General features: G+C 39.7%; 3 protein-coding genes and 1 pseudogene across 3 annotated transcripts; all 4 read right to left on the reverse strand.

The window, feature by feature from the left end:
* Nucleotides 1–698: 698 nt before the first annotated feature.
* On the reverse strand, nt 699–3,137 carry LOC149382478 (wall-associated receptor kinase-like 2). The gene is made up of 2 exons (XM_089600930.1): nt 2,307–3,137; nt 699–2,022 (listed from the first exon to the last, which is right to left on the reverse strand). The coding sequence occupies exons 1-2, from the start codon at nt 3,124–3,126 to the stop codon at nt 845–847; spliced, it is 1,998 nt and encodes a 665-aa protein (XP_089457056.1). The 5' UTR covers nt 3,127–3,137; the 3' UTR covers nt 699–844.
* Nucleotides 3,138–7,317: 4,180 nt separating this feature from the next.
* Nucleotides 7,318–9,885, reverse strand: LOC149382479 (wall-associated receptor kinase-like 9). The gene is made up of 2 exons (XM_089601502.1): nt 9,045–9,885; nt 7,318–8,772 (listed from the first exon to the last, which is right to left on the reverse strand). Exons 1-2 carry the CDS (start codon nt 9,883–9,885, stop codon nt 7,583–7,585), a joined length of 2,031 nt encoding a protein of 676 aa, XP_089457628.1. The 3' UTR covers nt 7,318–7,582.
* Nucleotides 9,886–11,859: 1,974 nt separating this feature from the next.
* Nucleotides 11,860–12,780, reverse strand: LOC149382480 (wall-associated receptor kinase-like 4 pseudogene; annotated as a pseudogene).
* Nucleotides 12,781–12,931: 151 nt separating this feature from the next.
* On the reverse strand, nt 12,932–14,141 carry LOC149382481 (protein LYK5-like). Its single transcript, XM_089601503.1, has 2 exons — nt 13,318–14,141; nt 12,932–13,028 (listed from the first exon to the last, which is right to left on the reverse strand). The coding sequence occupies exons 1-2, from the start codon at nt 14,139–14,141 to the stop codon at nt 12,932–12,934; spliced, it is 921 nt and encodes a 306-aa protein (XP_089457629.1).
* Between the last annotated feature and the right edge of the window lie 7,825 nt (nt 14,142–21,966).

Below are 21,966 nucleotides of genomic sequence, written 5' to 3' on the forward strand. Positions count from 1 at the left end.
ACTATGAATGCATGATAAGGTCCGAAATTCGATTTTGATTGTGGAAATCGAGCAATTGCTTGAGCCTTGAGACATTTTGACCATTTGATCAAACAATTCAGACGTAAAAGCTCTTCATTTCCATATTTGTTTCATCTTTATTAATCAAATTCACTCTGTAAAATTAGCCAACCAAAAATCAAAAGGCCACGCATATATGAGGGATTCCTGCCGTTCAAATTTGGTAGAAGAAATAGTTTAACATAAGTAATTGTGGAGTCAAAAACAAATTATCAACCATAAACCAAAAATGTAACCGGAAAAACTTACCCCACCATAAAACAATGACCTTCAAATGACACAATTGTACAAATGTACCATGTTGTTGCAACTAGAGCTGATAATATTGAGTATAAACAACATGAGCGTTGATAAATAAATACTATGAGAAATATTTTTGATATGTATACTCCATAATGACAAAGATTATATTTTTGACATACGTTACGAGGGTAATACTTTTTAGCGATTATCACATTTAAAAAAAAAATTATTCTCTAGATATATAGGATTACAAATATAATAAAATTGTTATATAATCGACATTTTGTTTAATTGTAAGTAAATAGCCATGCATATTAACATGATCAAATTTATATAAATACCCAAAATTATGTAATACACAAAAATTATATATGAAATGTTTGAATTGACTACATGATAACACATTATGTGAATAGTTATTTGCTTATAATTAACGAAATATTGGTTATATAACAATTCACAAATTTTGAGTGGTTTGGTTTGGTTACTTACAAATCCGTTAAAAAAAATATGGCGAAACATGACTGATGGTTGCTAGTATTTAATCTCTTGGTTCTAATGACCCACTCGTGATGGACGACTCCGCATAATCTTGTGTAGTAACAGTTTCATCAACATCAGCGATGAGGTCCAAGTCACTGAAGAGGGAGCGAGTCTCCTCCATTTCCATGATCGTTTGGCTATTCCTGAGTCCTTCCAACACAGCAGACACTTGCTTCATCGTCGGCCTCTTCTTCCCGCTCAACCTCAGACACCTCACTGCCAACTCAGCCACGGTGCGAAGATCGCCCTCGCTCATATCTTCAGCGACATGAGGGTCTATGATCTCGCTGATCCCGTTACCCTCCTTGGTCAGCGAAATAAAGGTCGAGACCAAGTTCTTTCCGTCGTTGTCTCCATAGAAAGAGTAGGGATTTTCGCCGGTGAGCAACTCCACGAGAGTGACGCCGAAGCTATAAACATCGCTCTTGTCAGTGAACTTGCTTGACTGGAAGTACTCGGGGTCCATATAACCTAGTGTTCCTTGGACCGTCGTGGTCAGATGAGTCTTTTCCTCCGGGACCGACCTTGAGGTTCCAAAATCGGACACCTTGGCGTTGTACTTGTCGTCCAAGAGCACGTTGGAGGACTTGATGTCGCGGTGGAAAATGGGGATCGAGGCCGAGGAGTGCATGTAAGACAAAGCCCCCGCCACATCACACGCGATGCTCAACCGATTCTTCCACGACAGCAAAGCTTCGATCTTCCCACGGATGTGTTGTGAGAGCGTTCCGTTTGGTATGAACTCATAGACAAGAATAGGGGTTTCGGTCTCAAGACAGAAACCGAGAATCTTGACGATGTTGCGGTGGTCGATCCGCGACAGAACGACGACCTCGTTGATGAATTGTTCGATCTGACTCTCGCTGATCCCCTTCGACTTTTTGACGGCCACTACAGTTCCGTCTGGCAACATTCCTTTGTAGACCGCACCAAAACCTCCCTCGCCAAGAAACCTGCTCCGATTATAGTTATCAGTCGCTCTTTGTAGCTCATCGGCGGAGAAGAGCCTTGCTTTTTCTTCGCTCTCGTTGGTCAATAATTTCTCTTGCAACAAAACCCCTCCATTTCGTTTGAAGAACTCATCTTTCCTGATTTTTTCCTTCCTTTCTCTCAAAAACTGATATAGCTTGTAACTTGAGAGGACCAAAACTAAAAGTACTAACCCAATGCCAACACCTAATAAGGACACCGAATCAAACCATTGAGCATTCGAATCACACACACATAGGATAAAAAAATCAGATTCTAAAACCTAAATTCCAATAGGTCAAATTTATCTACAAAAAAAGAAATATTTAGAAATGCCTGGATGGAATGAAGGTTTGTCTACAATATTTATAAATTTCTTGATTAAAAAAATATATATATAAATTTCGAATGATGAAATGAATTAAAAATAATTTTAAATCCATGATACGAAACATCGCACAAATATTTGAATAAGTTTTTGTTTTTGGTACCTATAACAGCAACGAACTTGACCGGAATTTTTTTTCCTCTGACGGAAACGCATTCAGATCTTCCAGAGCTCCGTCTCGCGCCGGCCAGACATCTGCAGAAAAACATCCTCCGATTCACAGCACAACTCTCGTCTTTGAGCGGAACCAACAAAGGCGTGCCGGGTAAGATCACGCTCTCTTCCGACAACATATTCGCGTCCAACACATCCCGACCGCTCACTCTGAACGCCGCGCCGATCGAAGAAGCCGTGTCGCCGCTCGCGACCGGGAAAGTCAGCAGAGCTCTAACGCCGTTGACCGTCTGGTTGGCGGTCGGGCAGGCGCACCGGACCCGCACGATCACCTCCGACACCAGCGAGATGTTCATGAAATCGTAGCTGGGGTTCTGACTGGCGAGGGCTTTGCAGGTTGTGAGGCCGCCGTAAATCTCGCCGGAGATTATGTGATAAGTGTCTTTGGGTTTGACCGAGTAGGTTGTGAAGTGCTGAAAGTAGCTGACCGGGCAGGCACAAGAGAGAGGGACGAGGATAGGCCGGTCGGGATCGAGGTCGGGGTTGAGCGAGGCCGTGGCGGAGGAGTCGGCGCCGAGGAGCCGCGCGACGGCGGCGGCGGTGGAGTACGACGGCGGTCTCGGCATGAACGCCACCAGAGACTCGCACGACAGATAGTCGCCGCCGGGGCAGAGGTAACCCTCGGATATGTTGGCGGGGATTGTAGCGTTGAACGAGCACGTGTCGTTGAGGTACGCTTGTTGGCACTGCGATGCATGAAACAACACCGTGGTTTGACACAGAATGATAAGCATATATTCTAGCTCCATTTTTGTTTCTGTTGTTGTTGGATATTTGCATTGAAAGGTATAAAAGATTGTTTGGGAGTTTCTGTAGTAGAGTACAAAACACTGACGTGTCAAGTTTAAATTGAATTATTGAAAAAAGTAGAGTATGAAAAATTGCATGTTTTGATAGATGGAGCTTTCGGTAAAAAAGTCTTATACCTGAGCCATCGTTATTGACTTGTTTTGGAGCTGTAAATGTAAATATGAATGTGAAATATCAGGATGGTTATGTAAATATGAATGTGAAATATCAGGATGGTTCCAAAACTCAGCGTTATTTTTTTTTTTAAAAGGACATCGTTGTTTTCATCTATTGACTAAATTAGCCGTAGAAAAATATCCAGACCCATCACTTTCATTCAGTTCTTACTTCCATTTAAAACAGGGTCAAAAGTTTTTTTTTTTTTTTTTCCAACTAGTGATATTTGATTAGGGGTCTTAGTCAACGAGGAACAATAAAGGGCCTTGCTACAAGGGAGTATGGAGTTAAATAAGAGTCTATGGTTAAATAGTCAAGATTTATAAATAGTTAAGGTTGATCTGAACTTACTATTTTTCCATTGAAAAACCGTAAGTTAACATCATTTCATTTTGCCTTCTTCTATGCTTCTATTTTCCTAGTTCAATTTCTCTCTGAAAGAAGCACGGAACATTGGATCGTACACGAGATTTAGTACGGTACAAAGCGTCAGTACAGACAACAGACTCCATTAACTGCAGTAGGGATGACATTTTTACCCGAAACCCGTTAGCCCGTCCGTTACCCGGTCTTAACGGGTCGGGTAATACCCGTTCAAAATGAGTTAACGGGCTAACGGGTATTACCCGTTAGTATTTTAGCGGGTACGGGTCGGGTAGCGAAAATGTTAAACCCGCCCCGTTAACCCGCTAACCCGCCCGTTAATTATTTTTATGGAAAAAAACTAGATATTTTTTTTAAAGAAAACATTATATTACATCATAATGAGTATGTTGTTGTTTTGATTCTTATTAAAAATTATTTTTTTTATTTTTTTTTTAAACGGGTTAACGGGTTAGCGGGTGCTCAATTTTGGCACCCGTCACCCGGCGGGTATACCCGTTACCCGCCCCGTTGGGAATACCCGCCCCGTTGGGAAAACCGGATTAACGGGTACGGGTTAACGGGTATTTTAATAGGCGGGTATGGGTACCGGTATTGGTGTACCCGTTAAAACCCGTACCCGTTGCCATTCCTAAACTGCAGTCTAATAAAACACAAAACAGTTGGATTACCCATGATCAAAGCAATTCCAAAATCCAACTGTACATCAGATCAATAGATCCGAATTTCCTCACTTAACCCAAGCTTCTACAGCCTGACACACTGATCAAAGCGACCTGCTCCGAACGAACGGTCAGGATTTCCCCTCAGCCCACCAATCCACCCGAGTCAAAACTGATTCCCTGAGCCAGTAGGTAGATTTCCCTGCGCAGTCGAAGGACTAAAGTTTTGGGGCACTGTAATAGTACAATACTTGTAATAGTATAATCGAAACTGAGTAACGCAACGTACAAATGTATTAGTTTGTTACATCTGGATCGGGTAATATTATCAAATATAAACAGCATCAACATTGATAAATATTACAATTCTAGAGTTTGAATTGTAAGAGAAAAGAGAAAGAAGGAATTGATCGTGTCAATCAGAATTGATTGCACAACTGAATATTATTCTGTAATTAATGAATCAATTACATCACATCAACGTTTATATATAAAATAAAAGACAAGAGCAAAACGACACATCGTTTACTCAAAGACTAAAACAAACAAACAAACAAACAAACAAACGACAGCTATATAAACAAAGTAAACCACTGAATAATAAATGATCGTAATACTCCCCCTCAAGATGGACGGTAAATATCTTTGAGGTTCATCTTGGATTGTATGTCACGCAACGCCGGAGAAGGCAACGGCTAGGTGAGGATATCAGCCAGCTGGTGATGGGTTCGAATCGGCAACAACTTAACAAATCCGGACTTGAGATGATCACGTACAAAGTGTAGGTCAATCTCAATATGTTTCGTCCTCTCGTGAAAGGTTGGATTCGAGGCGATGTGTATGGCAGCCTGATTATCACAATAGATAACTGTGGGAAGAGAATTATCTATCTTGAAATCAGATAAGAGCTGTCTAAGCCATATCACTTCACTCCTCACAGCCGCCAACGATCGGTACTCAGCTTCTGCAGATGATCTTGAGACAGTGGACTGCTTCTTCGACTTCCAGGCAACCAAAGAATCCCCAAGGAAAACACAATATCTCGTGACTGATCGCCTTGTATCAAGACATGTTGCCCAATCAGCATCTGAAAAGCCTCGCAGCTGTGTTGAAGAAGAGGAAGGATAGAACAAGCCAAGACCTGGATTCTTCTTCAAATACCTGAGAAGATGATGAACAGCTTGTAAATGAGCTGTTCGAGGTGCTTTCATAAATTGACTAAGGGAATTAACACAATAAGAAATATCAGATCTGGTAATAGTCAAGTATAAAAGTCTGCCTATCAGACTCCTATAATGAGTTGGATCAGGAAGAATATCTCCCTCATTTTCTGCCAAGGTATGACGAGGATTCATTGGTGTATGTACTGGTTTAGACCCAACAAAACCATAATCTTCTAAGATCTGAATGGCATATTGCTTTTGATTAAGCACAATCCCTGCAGACGAGAGAGCAATTTCCAAGCCTAGGAAATATTTCAACCTGCCTAAGTCTTTTAACCTGAAGCAAGTATGTAAGAATCTTTTGACATAATCAATAACAGCCTGGTTAGGACCACACACAATGATATCATCAACATAAAGTAATAAAGCAACAAAAGTACTCCCTGATCCTCTAGTGTAGAGTGAATAATCAGCTTTTGATTGTAGAAACCCAGCCTTCAATATAGACTCTATGAACTTGATATTCCACTGTCTTGATGCCTGTTTCAAGCCATAAATTGACTTGTGAAGTTTGCAGACTAATTTACCATAATGGACATCGAACTCCCCCTGAGGCACATATCCTGGTGGCAAATCCATGTACACCTCTTCAAATAGGTCACCATTCAAGAATGCATTGCTAATATCAAGCTGAGCCAAAATCCATCCCTGAGAAGATGCAAGACTCAATAAAAACTTCAAAGTAACTAATTTGGCCACAGGTGAAAACGTGTCAAGAAAGTCAACTCCCTCTTTTTATTATATCCTTTGGCAACTAAACGTGCTTTTCTTCTAGCTAATGAACCATCTGAATGCAATTTGTTAGTGAAAATCCATCTACAACCTATAGGTTTCTTGTCAAAGGGTAGAGGTATAATAGACCAAGTATGTGTTTGATGCATGGCCTCAATCTCCTCTGCCATTGCATCCCGCCAATGTGCTTCTTTGACAGCTTGGTGATAAAATTGTCGAGGAGATAGATTTCCCACTGATAAGGCAAAATGTCTAAAAGAACTAGATAGATGGTCATAAGATACTACATTAGAAAGAACATGTTTAGTTGTATGGATATCACCTGATTTACCAACTGTGTAGCACTTATAGTCATGTAGGTATGAGGGTCTGGTGACACGTCTTGATGACTTCCTTGGTAAGGGTTGGACAGTGATTCCAATGTCTGTTTCCATATGAGGTAGTATATCTTGGTGTTGAGAGTCAGTAGAAGGTATTGGCACTTCTGGTTGCTGATGTTCAACACCTGAGCTATAATCAGGAAATACATTTGGAAGCACAATGTCATGAAATGGGTCAGGATAGAGATTAGGCTTGTGCATGTCCATGAAGGAAAATAATTTTCATGAAAAATGACATCTCTAGAAATGAAAATGTCATGAGATTTCAGATCAAGCAACTTGTATCCTTTGATGCCTGGTGGATAACCAATGAAGACACATTTTCTAGCTCTTGGCTGGAACTTTGTTCTGTGAGACTTGAGGGTAGAGGCAAAACAAAGGCAACCAATCAGTGCTTCATAGTCAACCTGTTTGTCATATAGAATCTCATAGGAAAAAATTCAGAGTGCTCTGATACCATATTACAATTCTAGAGTTTGAATTGTAAGAGAAAAGAGAAAGAAGGAATTGATCGTATCAATCAGAATTGATTGCACAACTGAATATTATTCTGTAATTAATGAATCAATTACATCACATCAACGTTTATATATAAAATAAAAGACGAGCAAAACGACACATCGTTTACTCAAAAGACTAAAACAAACAAACAAACAAACGACAGCTATATAAACAGAGTAAACCACTGAATAATAACTAATCCTAATAATAAACACTATGAGATATATGTATTTCAAAGGCATACTGCATAACGACTACCAAGGGAAAACCCAATGATAAATGGCAAGGGATACACCGTTTACCGATGATAACATTTAAAAAATGTACCGGAAGATAACTAATGGTTTCTGCTGGTATTTAAACCCTTGGTTCTAACGAACAACTCATAATGGTCGACTCTGCATAATCTCGTGTAGTTCCAGTATCATCAACATTATCAGTGAAGTCCAAGTCACCGAAAAAGGAGTGAGTCTCTTCCATTTCCATGATCGTTTGGTTATTCCTGAGTCCTTCCAATACAACAGACACTTGTTTCATCGTCGGCCTCTTCTTCCCGCTCAGCCTCAGACACCTCACCACCAACTCTGCCACGGTCCGAAGATCGCCCTCGCTCATATCTCCGACGACACGAGGGTCTACGATCTCGCAGATCCCGTTACCCTCCTTGGTCAGCGAAATAAAGGTCGAGACCAAGTTCTTTCCGTCGTTGTCTCCAGCGAAAGAGTAGGGATTTTCCCCGGTGAGCAACTCCACGAGCGTCACGCCGAAGCTGTACACGTCGCTCTTGTCAGTGAACTGGCTAGACTGGAAGTACTCGGGGTCCATATAGCCCAGCGTTCCTTGGACTGCCGTGGTCAGATGGGTCTTTTCATGTGGGACTGACCTCGAGGTTCCGAAATCAGACACCTTGGCATTGTACTTGTCGTCCAAGAGCACGTTGGAGGACTTGATGTCGCGGTGGAAAACAGGGATCGAGGCCGAGGAGTGCATGTAAGATATAGCCCCTGCCACGTCACATGCGATTCTTAATCGATTTTCCCACGACAGCAAATGAGTCTCTGGTGATCCGATTTTCTTACGGATGTGTTGTGAGAGTGTTCCATTTGGGACGAACTCGTAGACCAGAAGAGGGGTTTCGGTCTCTAAACAGAAGCCGAGAAGCTTGACGATATTGCGGTGGTCAATCCGCGACAGAACGACGACCTCATTGATGAACTGCTCGATCTGACTCTCGCTGATCCACTTCGACTTTTTGACGGCCACTACAGTTCCGTCTGGCAACATTCCTTTGTAGACCGCACCAAAACCTCCCTCGCCGAGAAACCTGCTCCGGCTATAGTTATCGGTCGCTCTCAGTAGCTCCTCGGCAGAGAAGAGCCTTGCTTTCTCTTCGTTCGCGTTGGTCGATAGTTTCTCTTGCAGCAAAACCCCTCCGTTTCGCTTGAAGAACTCATGTTTCCTGATTTTTTCCTTCCTTTCCTTCAAGAACCAATATAGCTTGTAACTTGAGAGGATCAAAACCAAAAGTACTAACCCAATGCCAACACCTGATAAGGACACCGAATCAAACCACTGAGAATATAAATCTCACACACACAAACTTCAAGAATTCTAAACCCTGATTTCTGATAGATCAAATTTATCTACAATACCAAAATATAATACAATATGAAGGATTTTATAACACAAAACAATTTATAAATTTCCGAGGATGAAATGACTTAACAAAAATATGATAGGTTACTTCACAGGAGGAACTCATGATACTAAGTAAAAATAGAATAGCATAAATATTAGAAGAAGGTTTCGTTTTTGGTACCTAAAATAGCAACGAACTTGACTGGAAATTTTTTTCGGCCGACAAGCACGCATTCAGATCCTCCAGAGCTCCGTTTAGTGCCAGCCGGACAGCCGCAGAAGAACATCCTCGGATTCACGGAGCAGCTCTCAGTTTTGAGCGGAACCAACAAAGGCGTGCGTTTGTTGATCTTACTCTCGTTTGACAACATGTTCGCGTCCAACACATCCTGACCGCTCACTCCGAACGCCGCCCCAATCGAGGAAGCCGTGTCCCCGCTCCCAACCGCGAATGTCAGCAGAGCTCTTACGCCGTTGGCCGTCTGGTTGGCGCTCGGGCAGGCGCATCGGATCCGCACGATCACATTGGTCATCCCGGTCGCGATGTATTGCCGACGGTAGCTAGGGTTCTGGCTGATTATGGCTTTGCAGGTCGTGAGGCCGCCGTAAGTCCGGTTGGAGATGACATCGTAGGTGCTGTTTTCTCCGTTGGGGTAGGAGGTGAAGTACTGGAAGTAGTTGAGCGGGCAGAAGCACGACAGAGGGACCAGGACAGGCCGGTCGGGATCGAGTTTGGCGTCTGGGGACACGGCGTTGAGCGAAGCCGTGGCGGAGGAGTCGGCGGTAAGGAGGCGTGCGATGGTCGAGACTGTGGCATACAGCGGTGGTGTCGGCCTGTACGCCACCAGAGACTCGCATGTCATCGAGTCGTTTCCGCGGCAGCGGTATCCCTCCGATATGTTGTTGGCGAGGTTTTCATCGCCGAGCCAGCACGTGTTGTTGAGGTACGCTTGTTGGCACTGTGATACCCGAAACAACACCGCGGTTTGACACAGAATGATAAGCATATATTTTAGCTCCATTTTTTTTTTGTTGTTGAATACTTCAATTGAAAGGTATGAAAAGATTGTTGGGAGTTTTTGTAGTCCAGTACAAAAACTCTCATGCTTGGGCAATATGACTTAGTTTTCTTATTGACTAAATTAGCCGCCTTTCATTTTCTTTCAGTCCATTCCTTCTATTTGTTATAGTCTTGAGCCCTAAATTTCCGCTGAAGGGTTCAAAGTAGAAACGGTAAAGATTTTTGTCACGAGTTCACGACTCACGACTCCCCTACAAAAAGCAATAAAGCCTAGAAACTTTCTTCCAACAAATCATGGTTGACTTGGGCCGTAGCCAATGAGGAACAGGCAAGGTCCTTCTACAAAGGAGTATGGAAGTAAAATAATCGAAAATTGATCAAATCTTGTGGTCCCTAAATTAGTATAATTGGTTTACGTAACACAAATCTATATGTGTAACACAATTAAAAATCTAACAACACGATGTGTAATTGGTTTATTTAGATACAAATCTTGTAGTAAACAAAAAATATATTAATAGTGGAGAATAAATATTAGCACGTCTCTCTTCATATAATTCATAATGAATAAATTAAAAAATAGATACAAAAATTACAAATTCGTGTTGAAAGAATTATAATAAAATAAAATTGTACATGGATAAGGGATCAACAACGAGTGAAGGCACTCGCTTGGCTTCTCAAAGACGTTTTGCGATAGCAAAAGAGGAGTCATTTGTGGAGATGATCGTGAAGGACTCCGAGCATAGATCGCTATAACCGGGACTTGGTGAGGAAGAGAATAAAACACAATTAATAAACCATATCCCAAATTTCAGTACAAACAAAACCGAATAGACCAAATAAATCGTCATGCAAAACCATTAGAGTCTTGCAATTTTGAATCTCGTATTCAATCCAGCAAAACAAATAAATCAAAAATCAAAATCTTCAACCATAAACCAAACATTGAACTGACAAACATTAAACTATAGCATTCAAATAACACACTCTCATGTGATGTTAAAATTGAATTATTGGGATCAATTTGTAATGGAAAATCGAATAGAGGTTGACTTCGAACAACAGTGATAACGACGAGGAAAATCGAACAACATGGAATATTTGGAAGAAGAATTAAAATGTTGTGCAGAATGACACATCGGTGTAAGAAAATGCAGACGAAAAAACGCAGAGATATGAAACACACAAGCTTAGAAAATAAATCTCAGAGAAATGACAATAATCACCACAAAAGGCAGAAAATAAACATTGAGCTTATATTCATCAATTGATGAGAATCAATATAGCATATTAATAAGTCAAACATCCATTAAAACAAATATGCCTAAAATGAAGGATTGAATAAGAAAAAGTAAAGCAGAACAACACATACCATTCTATTTCAGTGGAAAATCAACACCACGTAACATTCAATTTTGAGTGGAAAGTTACTAAAATTTAAAACAAAAGGACGAAAACATAAAACACACAGTATAAACAAAAATAACCATCAAATGGCTATTCTTAATATAAAAATGAAAATTTTGTCTATTTTCCATAGTTTATGTTTGGCATGGTTTACCGCGTATTAGACATCAGCGACAAAATCTTTGTGATTTATTTGGTCTAACAATGTCAATAGTCCACACTTAAAATAGAGTGCTGCTATTTATCACGATTCACGATTTCTCACGATCAACCCAATGAGTGAATTACTTATACATATATAGCCTTAACAAAATCTTGAGTAACAGAGTTGTACAAATGTATCAGGCTGTTACAATTGGGGTTATAGTATTGAATATATACAGCATCGACATTGATAAACACTACGAGGCATTTTTTTACAGGTATATTGCATAACGACGAGTATACCTTATATCGACGAGGAACCCAATCATAACTTACAAGGGTAATACCGTTTGCCGATGAAAAAATTTACCGAGACATAACCGATGCTTACTGCTAGTACTTAAACCCTTGGTTCTAAGGATCAAGTCATAACGGTCGACTCTGCATAATCTCGTGTGTTTCTAGTATCATCAACATTAGCAGTGAAGTCCAAGTCACCGTAAAAGGAGCGAGTCTCTTCCATTTCCATGATCGTTTGGTTATTCCTGAGTCCTTCCAATTCAACAGACACTTGTTTCATCGTCGGCCTCTTCTTCCCGCTCAGCCTCAGACACCTCACCACCAACTCTGCCACGGTCCGAAGATCGCTCTCGCTCATATCTCCGACGACACGAGGGTCTACGATCTCGCAGATCCCGTTACCCTCCTTGGTCAGCGAAATAAAGGTCGAGACCAAGTTCTTTCCGTCGTTGTCTCCAGCGAAAGAGTAGGGATTTTCCCCGGTGAGCAACTCCACGAGCGTCACGCCGAAGCTGTACACGTCGCTCTTGTCAGTGAACTGGCTAGACTGGAAGTACTCGGGGTCCATATAGCCCAGCGTTCCTTGGACTGCCGTGGTCAGATGGGTCTTTTCATGTGGGACTGACCTCGAGGTTCCGAAATCAGACACCTTGGCATTGTACTTGTCGTCCAAGAGCACGTTGGAGGACTTGATGTCGCGGTGGAAAACAGGGATCGAGGCCGAGGAGTGCATGTAAGATATAGCCCCTGCCACGTCACATGCGATTCTTAATCGATTTTCCCACGACAGCAAATGAGTCTCTGGTGATCCGATTTTCTTACGGATGTGTTGTGAGAGTGTTCCATTTGGGACGAACTCGTAGACCAGAAGAGGGGTTTCGGTCTCTAAACAGAAGCCGAGAAGCTTGACGATATTGCGGTGGTCAATCCGCGACAGAACGACGACCTCATTGATGAACTGCTCGATCTGACTCTCGCTGATCCCCTTCGACTTTTTGACGGCCACTACAGTTCCGTCCGGCAACATTCCTTTGTAGACCGCACCAAAACCTCCCTCGCCGAGAAACCTGCTCCGGCTATAGTTATCAGTCGCTCTCAGTAGCTCCTCGGCAGAGAAGAGCCTTGCTTGCTCTTCGTTCGCGTTGGTCGATAGTTTCTCTTGCAGCAAAACCCCTCCGTTTCGCTTGAAGAACTCATGTTTCCTGATTTTTTCCTTCCTTTCCTTCAAGAACCAATATAGCTTCTAACTTGAGAGGATCAAAACCAAAAGTACTAACCCAATGCCAACACCTGATAAGGACACCGAATCAAACCACTGAGAATATAAATCTCACACACACAAACTTCAAGAATTCTAAACCCTGATTTCTGATAGATCAAATTTATCTACAATACCAAAATATAATACAATATGAAGGATTTTATAACACAAAACAATTTATAAATTTCCGAGGATGAAATGACTTAACAAAAATATGATAGGTTACTTCACAGGAGGAACTCATGATACTAAGTAAAAATAGAATAGCATAAATATTAGAAGAAGGTTTCGTTTTTGGTACCTAAAATAGCAACGAACTTGACTGGAAATTTTTTTCGGCCGACAAGCACGCATTCAGATCCTCCAGAGCTCCGTTTAGTGCCAGCCGGACAGCCGCAGAAGAACATCCTCGGATTCACGGAGCCGCTCTCAGTTTTGAGCGGAACCAACAAAGGCGTGCGTTTGTTGATCTTACTCTCGTTTGACAACATGTTCGCGTCCAACACATCCTGACCGCTCACTCCGAACGCCGCCCCAATCGAGGAAGCCGTGTCCCCGCTCCCAACCGCGAATGTCAGCAGAGCTCTTACGCCGTTGGCCGTCTGGTTGGTGCTCGGGCAGGCGCATCGGATCCGCACGATCACATTGGTCATCCCGGTCGCGATGTATTGCCGACGGTAGCTAGGGTTCTGGCTGATTATGGCTTTGCAGGTCGTGAGGCCGCCGTAAGTCCGGTTGGAGATGACATCGTAGGTGCTGTTTTCTCCGTTGGGGTAGGAGGTGAAGTACTGGAAGTAGTTGAGCGGGCAGAAGCACGACAGAGGGACCAGGACAGGCCGGTCGGGATCGAGTTTGGCGTCTGGGGACACGGCGTTGAGCGAAGCCGTGGCGGAGGAGTCGGCGGTAAGGAGGCGTGCGATGGTCGAGACTGTGGCATACAGCGGTGGTGTCGGCCTGTACGCCACCAGAGACTCGCATGTCATCGAGTCGTTTCCGCGGCAGCGGTATCCCTCCGATATGTTGTTGGCGAGGTTTTCATCGCCGAGCCAGCACGTGTTGTTGAGGTACGCTTGTTGGCACTGTGATACCCGAAACAACACCGCGGTTTGACACAGAATGATAAGCATATATTTTAGCTCCATTTTTTGTTGTTGTTGATGTAAGCATAATTTAAACGATCTTAATTAGCCAAGATCTTAGAACTAAATGATTTTCATAGAACATTAGGGATTGAGAAAAACCTACCTCGATCCATGACGAGAGTGACGGTGACGACAGCAGATGATCACCGGAATTGGTTTCTCTCTCTTGACCTCTTTAGACTTTAGAGCTTTCTTTTGATGGCAGAGGAAAACTACGTAATAGGTTGAGAGAGGACCAATCCCTAGGGTTTCTGTTTATATAGACTCACCATCAGGGTACAATAGGAATTTACCTTCTATTAATTAACCAATAGAAATTATCTCATTATTATTATTAAACCAATAAGTAAATACACTTGGGCCACAATTCTTTCTCACTTACAAACCCCACATAATGGGCTTTGAGAAATAATAGGTCCAACATTCTCCCACTTGGCCCATGTGTCATTGCATACCATGTAGCTTAATAATAAAACATAAGTGCGCATAGTATAAGATAAATCCATCATAATATCGGTTACATCATAAAGTCATTATCAAGCATGAGAACTAATAAGGATCATAGCGGTCGTACGTCAATTTGTCGACATAGTCCCTTCCATGTATCACAATACTAGCTTCACACTTAACATGACACATAATAAGGTATTCATAATGGTCCGAATCTTGATCATATAATGCATTCATGTATATACTAATCATAAAATAAAACAAGATTCATTACTTCATATCGGAAACAAAATAAACGAGCTCAAAAGTGTCAATCACATAAAACATAGAAATAACATCAATGATGACATCAAAGGATCCCCATTCTTTCGACATGTTCAGTAAATGCCTTAGGGGTCAATCCTTTCGTTAATGGATCTGCAACCATAAGTTTTGTGCTAATGTGATTGATTGACACATTTTTTGTTTCCAAATTTCTTCTTTAACGACATAGTATCTTAATTCCATATGGTTAGCACCTTTCTAATACTTGTCATTAATGGAAAAGAAGATTGTTGCGGAATTAACATTAAATTTTCAGCGGCTTGGCGATAGTGTCGACAATTCCAAGTCCTGAAATAAAGTTCCACATTCATAAGCCATGAACTGTAGCCTCAAAGCATGCTACGAATTCAACTTTCATAGTGCGTGCAATCATTATGCAGTACACTATTTTTTTTTTCATTAAATTGCTCATTCGGTTGAAAGGAACAAATAGCCGAAAGTGGTGTTTCTATAATCCACGTATTCGGCAAAATCTGAATCTAAATTTCCAATCACCTTGAGGTTATTAGATTTTTATAAGTGAGCATACGATCTCTCAATCCTTGCAGATACCTCAGTACTTTCTTTGCAGCCTTCCAATGATCACAAATAATTCTTCCATTTGTCCATCTTTCTCTCTAGAACTTTATCAATATATGTTTTCTGAGACAATCACAACCATCCTTGTGATCCATCATGAGATATTTCTATCCCGATCACATAGGATGCCTCACTCATATCTTCATTTCAAAATTCTTAGAGAGAAAATCTTTGGTTTGACGTAATAAACCAAGATCGTTAGTAGCAAGCAAGATGTCGTCAACATACAAAATCAGAATTATAAACTTACTCCCACTGATCTTCTGATATATACATCGATCAACGATGTTTTCCTTTAAATCCAAAAGATGTGATGGTATCGTTGAACTTGAGGTACCATTGTCGGGAAGCTTGTTTAAGTCCGTATATTGACTTCTTCAGTTTACACACCATATGTTCCTTTCCGTCAACCACAAAACCTTCATGCTGATCCATGAACACTTCTTCATCTAAATTCCCATTCAGAAAGGCAGTTTTCACATCCATTTGATGGAGCTCTAAATCATAATGAGCTACCATGGCCATAACAATCCTCAGAGAGTCCTTTTTAGAGACAGACGAAAAAGTCTCTTTGTAATCAACATCATCTTTCTGAGTAAAACCTTTTGGCAACGAGTCGAGCCTTGTGTCTTTCGATATTGCCATTTGAGTCGAGCTTGGTCTTGAAGACCCACTTGCACCCTACTCTTTTACAACCTTCAGGCAATTCAACAAGGTCCCAAACTTCGTTGTGATCCATTGATTTTAGCTCTTCTTTCATGGCGTCTAACCACTTAATAGAATTCTCACTTTCTATGGCATGTGAAAACGAAACTGGATCATTATCAATTCCTAAGTCGTATTCCGACTCTTGTAGATAAACCACATAATCATCAGAAATAGCGGATCTTCGTTCTCTTACAGATCTTCTTAATGCGACTTCATGTGGTTCATCTATGATAGGTTCATTTGGTACGACATCATTCAGTGGTGCTTGGTCATTAATTTGTTGTTCTTGCAAATCATTATCATGGTCAACATGAACATGAACAACAACTTGAGAAGAAGGTAGACGCAAATGTACTTACACTCTAACTTCTTGGATTTCCACATTACGTGGTTCCAAACTCCCACTGACTTCACCATTTTCGATGAACCTAGCATTACCAGTTTCAACAATTCTCGTACTATGGTTAGGACAATAGAATCGATACCCTTTAGATTTTTCTGGATAACCAATGAAGAAACCACTGATTGTTCTTGAGTCCAATTTCTTTTCATGTGGATTATAAATTCTTACTTCCGCTGGGCAACCAAAAACATGCAGGTGCCTTAAACTAGGTTTTCTTCCCGTCCACAGTTCAAAAGGTGTCTTAGGAACTGCCTTACTGGGAACCTTGTTCAATAAATATACAGCGGTCTTTAAATCATGCATCCACAAAGATTTGGGTAAAGAAGAATTGATTAACATACTCCTAACAATATCCATTAAAGTATGATTACGCCTTTCTGCTACACCATTTTGTTGTGGTGTTCCTGGCATAATGTATTGGGCACAGATGCCACGGCTTTCTAGGAACTTAGCAAATGGACCAGGGTACTGTCCACTTTCATCATCTCTTCCATAGTATTCACCACCTCTACCAGACCTGATAATTTTCACCTTTCTATCTAATTGTCTTTCAACTTCATTGACAAACACCTCTAGGGTATCTACCGATTGAGATTTTTCATGCAACAAATAGACATATCCATAACGTGAAAAGTCGTCAATAAAAGTGATGAAATACCTTTCTCCACCAAGTGATGGAACGTCGAATGGCCCACAAGTATCGGTATGTATAATTTCAAGGAGCTGTGATCTTCTTGTGGCTGTTTTCTTAAGTGTGTATTTTGTGTGCTTTCTCTTAATGCACTCAACACAAATTCCAAGATCGGCAAAATCCAAATCAGATAGGATATCATTCTTCACCAACATTTCGATTCTTTCTTTGGATATATGACCGAAACGTTTATGCCACAAGTAAGCTTATGACCCATTAGATAAACATGAGTGGTACAACCAGATTCAATCCACTTCAGCCAAAATAGATTCGAAACATAGTAAAGCACAAGGCTTACCCTTTCTTTCGAACCATGCCTTTACGTTTCAGGCAATCTTTATGCCAGTGTCCATTCTTTTTACAAAAACGACACACATCATTGCTTTGTTCCTTCTTGTGGATTTGGGCAGATGACTCATTAGGCTTTGATAGTCCTTGCTTGCCCTTTCCGGTCTTCCATGATTTCTTTCTAGCTCCTTTATGACCAACGAGATTGGCATAATGATTTCCCGGTTTCTTAAGCCTCGCTTCCTCTTGAATGAGCATACATTGTAATTCATGCACATTCCATTTATCCTTCAGAGTGTTGTAATGCACATGAAATGTGCCATACTCAGGTGGTAAGGAATTGAGGATGAACGTTACTAGGAAATTTTCATTCACTTCCATTCACATGGTCTTCAGTCTTGCTGCAATGTTCTTCATTTCGACAACATGCTCATGCATGGTACGAGAACCATCAAATTTCATGGTGGTTAACCTACCCATTAGTGCCCCAGCCCGTGACTTATCAGCCGAGTCAGACGGAGAGCTTTCTTCCACAAACTTCATAAATTCCTTAGTTTTTATTTTCAGTTTTCTTAAATGTGGACTTGATGTTGTCTTCTACAGTCATTCGCATAAACATTAGGCTAAGTCTGTTAGATCTTTGCCAAGCTTTATGGAAAGATCTTTGGTCAGCACTGCTAGCATCAGTAAGAGCAGCGGGTTCCTCACTTAAGAGGGCCGAATCAAGATCCAGAACACCAAGGTGAAACTGAACTTGTTCAGACCATTCAGAGAAATTAAGACCATCGAGCTTAATAACAGACGTAGCTTGCGAGTGATGAGAAAAATGAATATGGGCAACAAATTACATAAATATGCTCACACATTAATGCTTTGAGTAATAAACCTAATCTATAATACAGATTCAGAACACGTAAAATAAACATAAGATATACACTGAAGTCACCTTTGGGCAGATCAACAATATATACGATAAGATAAACATAAATGATGCTAAAATAAATTTTCACATAATAGGTTATTGACATACTTGAATTAGATATATTTGCAATCTTTGGATATACTAAACATACCTAACCAAGTATATCAATTAACCACCATAAAGTTCATGAATTACAAAACGAACAATCAACCTTTGGGCGATCCAAAATATTTTATAACCATGAACTTCAATTTACTCATGATAAACGTAATGTCATTTAACTTAATAGCATCGCATAAACATGGGTAATTGAATTTATTTTAATTTGATATCTAAATTTTATAATTCGGCCACTTTGATAACTAACAAATTAATCATACTATAGATATCGAAATAAAATATAAAACTTGATTGTGACAACATAAATTTTATCAAACCATGTCACTTTGGTGATCAGATTCAATAAAAAACATTAAAATGCCACGTATAAAATATTATCTAACAATTGGCAATATAAGACATCATAAAACCAAATCACTTTGGTGATCAAGTTTAAACAAAACAATAACTTTAATTTGCCAAAACATTATATTCACTTAAAAAAAAAAAACGAAACTGCTGAATTAATTCATAATAGTCAACAGACTTGATTGACCAAGTAAAGAATTGATTTCATCAATCAATGGCTTAATATACGTTATGCGGAAAACACATTCATAAAAAGTTTAATATTCGTAACTCGATCTAATACATAAAAGCATAAAACAATAAATCATAAAGGAAAACACTAGCTTTCACAATATCTTTATTATATGTGCTGCTGTGCACAATGGGCCAAATATAAAAGCTACCAAACGTGTGATAATAGATAACCACTAATATGCATAAAAAATAGACATACAAATTCATGATGGCTAGCACAAATTTCTAAGCATGATGACAGCATAAGTATATGATGACCAGAAAATTTCTAAGCATGATGACAGCATAAGTATATGATGACCAGACTACGTGTAGGCAAGATAATAATTGTGTAATTCTAAGTCCGATCCAAACAAATGAGACGAATAAACAATTAAGTCCACTTGCAGCAAGAACAATATAGGGCCTATCGCGATGTAATTCGTAAACAGTGGTGATGAATTCAATAAAAAATTATCGCATCAGATTGGGAATCGTAAATCCCTCCTCACAGACTAAAAAAAAAAAAATTAATTCGATTCAAATCCATAACCGACACATCGCCCCGATTGACATTAAGTATATATCCAATACATAACAGGTATGAATAAAAATAAAATCGCAGACCTAATAAACAACAGCGGAGAAAAGAAAAATTGTGCGATCATAAATACCCAGTAACAATATCGATCGGAATAAATAATTCATTATTGGAAAATCAATAGTTCACAATCAAAGCTCTGATACCACATGTAAGCATAATTTAAACGATCTTAATTAACCAAGATCTTAGAACTAAATGATTTTCACAGAACATTAGGGATTGAGAAAAACCTACCTCGATCCATGACGAGAGTGACGGTGACGACAGCAGATGATCACCGGAATTGGTTTCTCTCTCTTGACCTCTTTAGACTTTAGAGCTTTCTTTTGATGGCAGAGGAAAACTACGTAATAGGTTGAGAGAGGACTAATCCCTAGGGTTTCTCTTTATATAGACCCACCATCAGAGTACAATAGGAATTTACCTTCTATTAATTAACCAATAGAAATTATCTCATTATTATTATTAAACCAATAAGTAAATACACTTGGGCCACAATTCTTTCTCACTTACAAACCCCACATAATGGGCTTTGAGAAATAATAGATCCAACGGTTGAATACTTCAATTGAAAGGTATGAAAAGATTGTTGGGAGTTTTTGTAGTCCAGTACAAAAACTCTCATGCTTGGGCAATATGACTTAGTTTTCTTATTGACTAAATTAGCCGCCTTTCATTTTCTTTCAGTCCATTCCTTCTATTTGTTATAGTCTTGAGCCCTAAATTTCCGCTGAAGGGTTCAAAGTAGAAACGGTAAAGATTTTTGTCACGAGTTCACGACTCACGACTCCCCTACAAAAAGCAATAAAGCCTAGAAACTTTCTTCCAACAAATCATGGTTGACTTGGGCCGTAGCCAATGAGGAACAGGCAAGGTCCTTCTACAAAGGAGTATGGAAGTAAAATAATCGAAAATTGATCAAATCTTGTGGTCCCTAAATTAGTATAATTGGTTTACGTAACACAAATCTATATGTGTAACACAATTAAAAATCTAACAACACGATGTGTAATTGGTTTATTTAGATACAAATCTTGTAGTAAACAAAAAATATATTAATAGTGGAGAATAAATATTAGCACGTCTCTCTTCATATAATTCATAATGAATAAATTAAAAAATAGATACAAAAATTACAAATTCGTGTTGAAAGAATTATAATAAAATAAAATTGTACATGGATAAGGGATCAACAACGAGTGAAGGCACTCGCTTGGCTTCGAAGACGTTTTGCGATAGCAAAAGAGGAGTCATTTGTGGAGATGATCGTGAAGGACTCCGAGCATAGATCGCTATAACCGGGACTTGGTGAGGAAGAGAATAAAACACAATTAATAAACCATATCCCAAATTTCAGTACAAACAAAACCGAATAGACCAAATAAATCGTCATGCAAAACCATTAGAGTCTTGCAATTTTGAATCTCGTATTCAATCCAGCAAAACAAATAAATCAAAAATCAAAATCGTCAACCATAAACCAAACATTGAACTGACAAACATTAAACTATAGCATTCAAATAACACACTCTCATGTGATGTTAAAATTGAATTATTGGGATCAATTTGTAATGGAAAATCGAATAGAGGTTGACTTCGAACAACAGTGATAACGACGAGGAAAATCGAACAACATGGAATATTTGGAAGAAGAATTAAAATGTTGTGCAGAATGACACATCGGTGTAAGAAAATGCAGACGAAAAAACGCAGAGATATGAAACACACAAGCTTAGAAAATAAATCTCAGAGAAATGACAATAATCACCACAAAAGGCAGAAAATAAACATTGAGCTTATATTCATCAATTGATGAGAATCAATATAGCATATTAATAAGTCAAACATCCATTAAAACAAATATGCCTAAAATGAAGGATTGAATAAGAAAAAGTAAAGCAGAACAACACATACCATTCTATTTCAGTGGAAAATCAACACCACGTAACATTCAATTTTGAGTGGAAAGTTACTAAAATTTAAAACAAAAGGACGAAAACATAAAACACACAGTATAAACAAAAATAACCATCAAATGGCTATTCTTAATATAAAAATGAAAATTTTGTCTATTTTCCATAGTTTATGTTTGGCATGGTTTACCGCGTATTAGACATCAGCGACAAAATCTTTGTGATTTATTTGGTCTAACAATGTCAATAGTCCACACTTAAA

This window comes from Urtica dioica, chromosome 11, assembly GCF_054948205.1.
Source record: "Urtica dioica subsp. dioica isolate 48M chromosome 11, U.dioica_male_clone48M_v1_H2, whole genome shotgun sequence".
Taxonomy (NCBI): domain Eukaryota; kingdom Viridiplantae; phylum Streptophyta; class Magnoliopsida; order Rosales; family Urticaceae; genus Urtica; species Urtica dioica.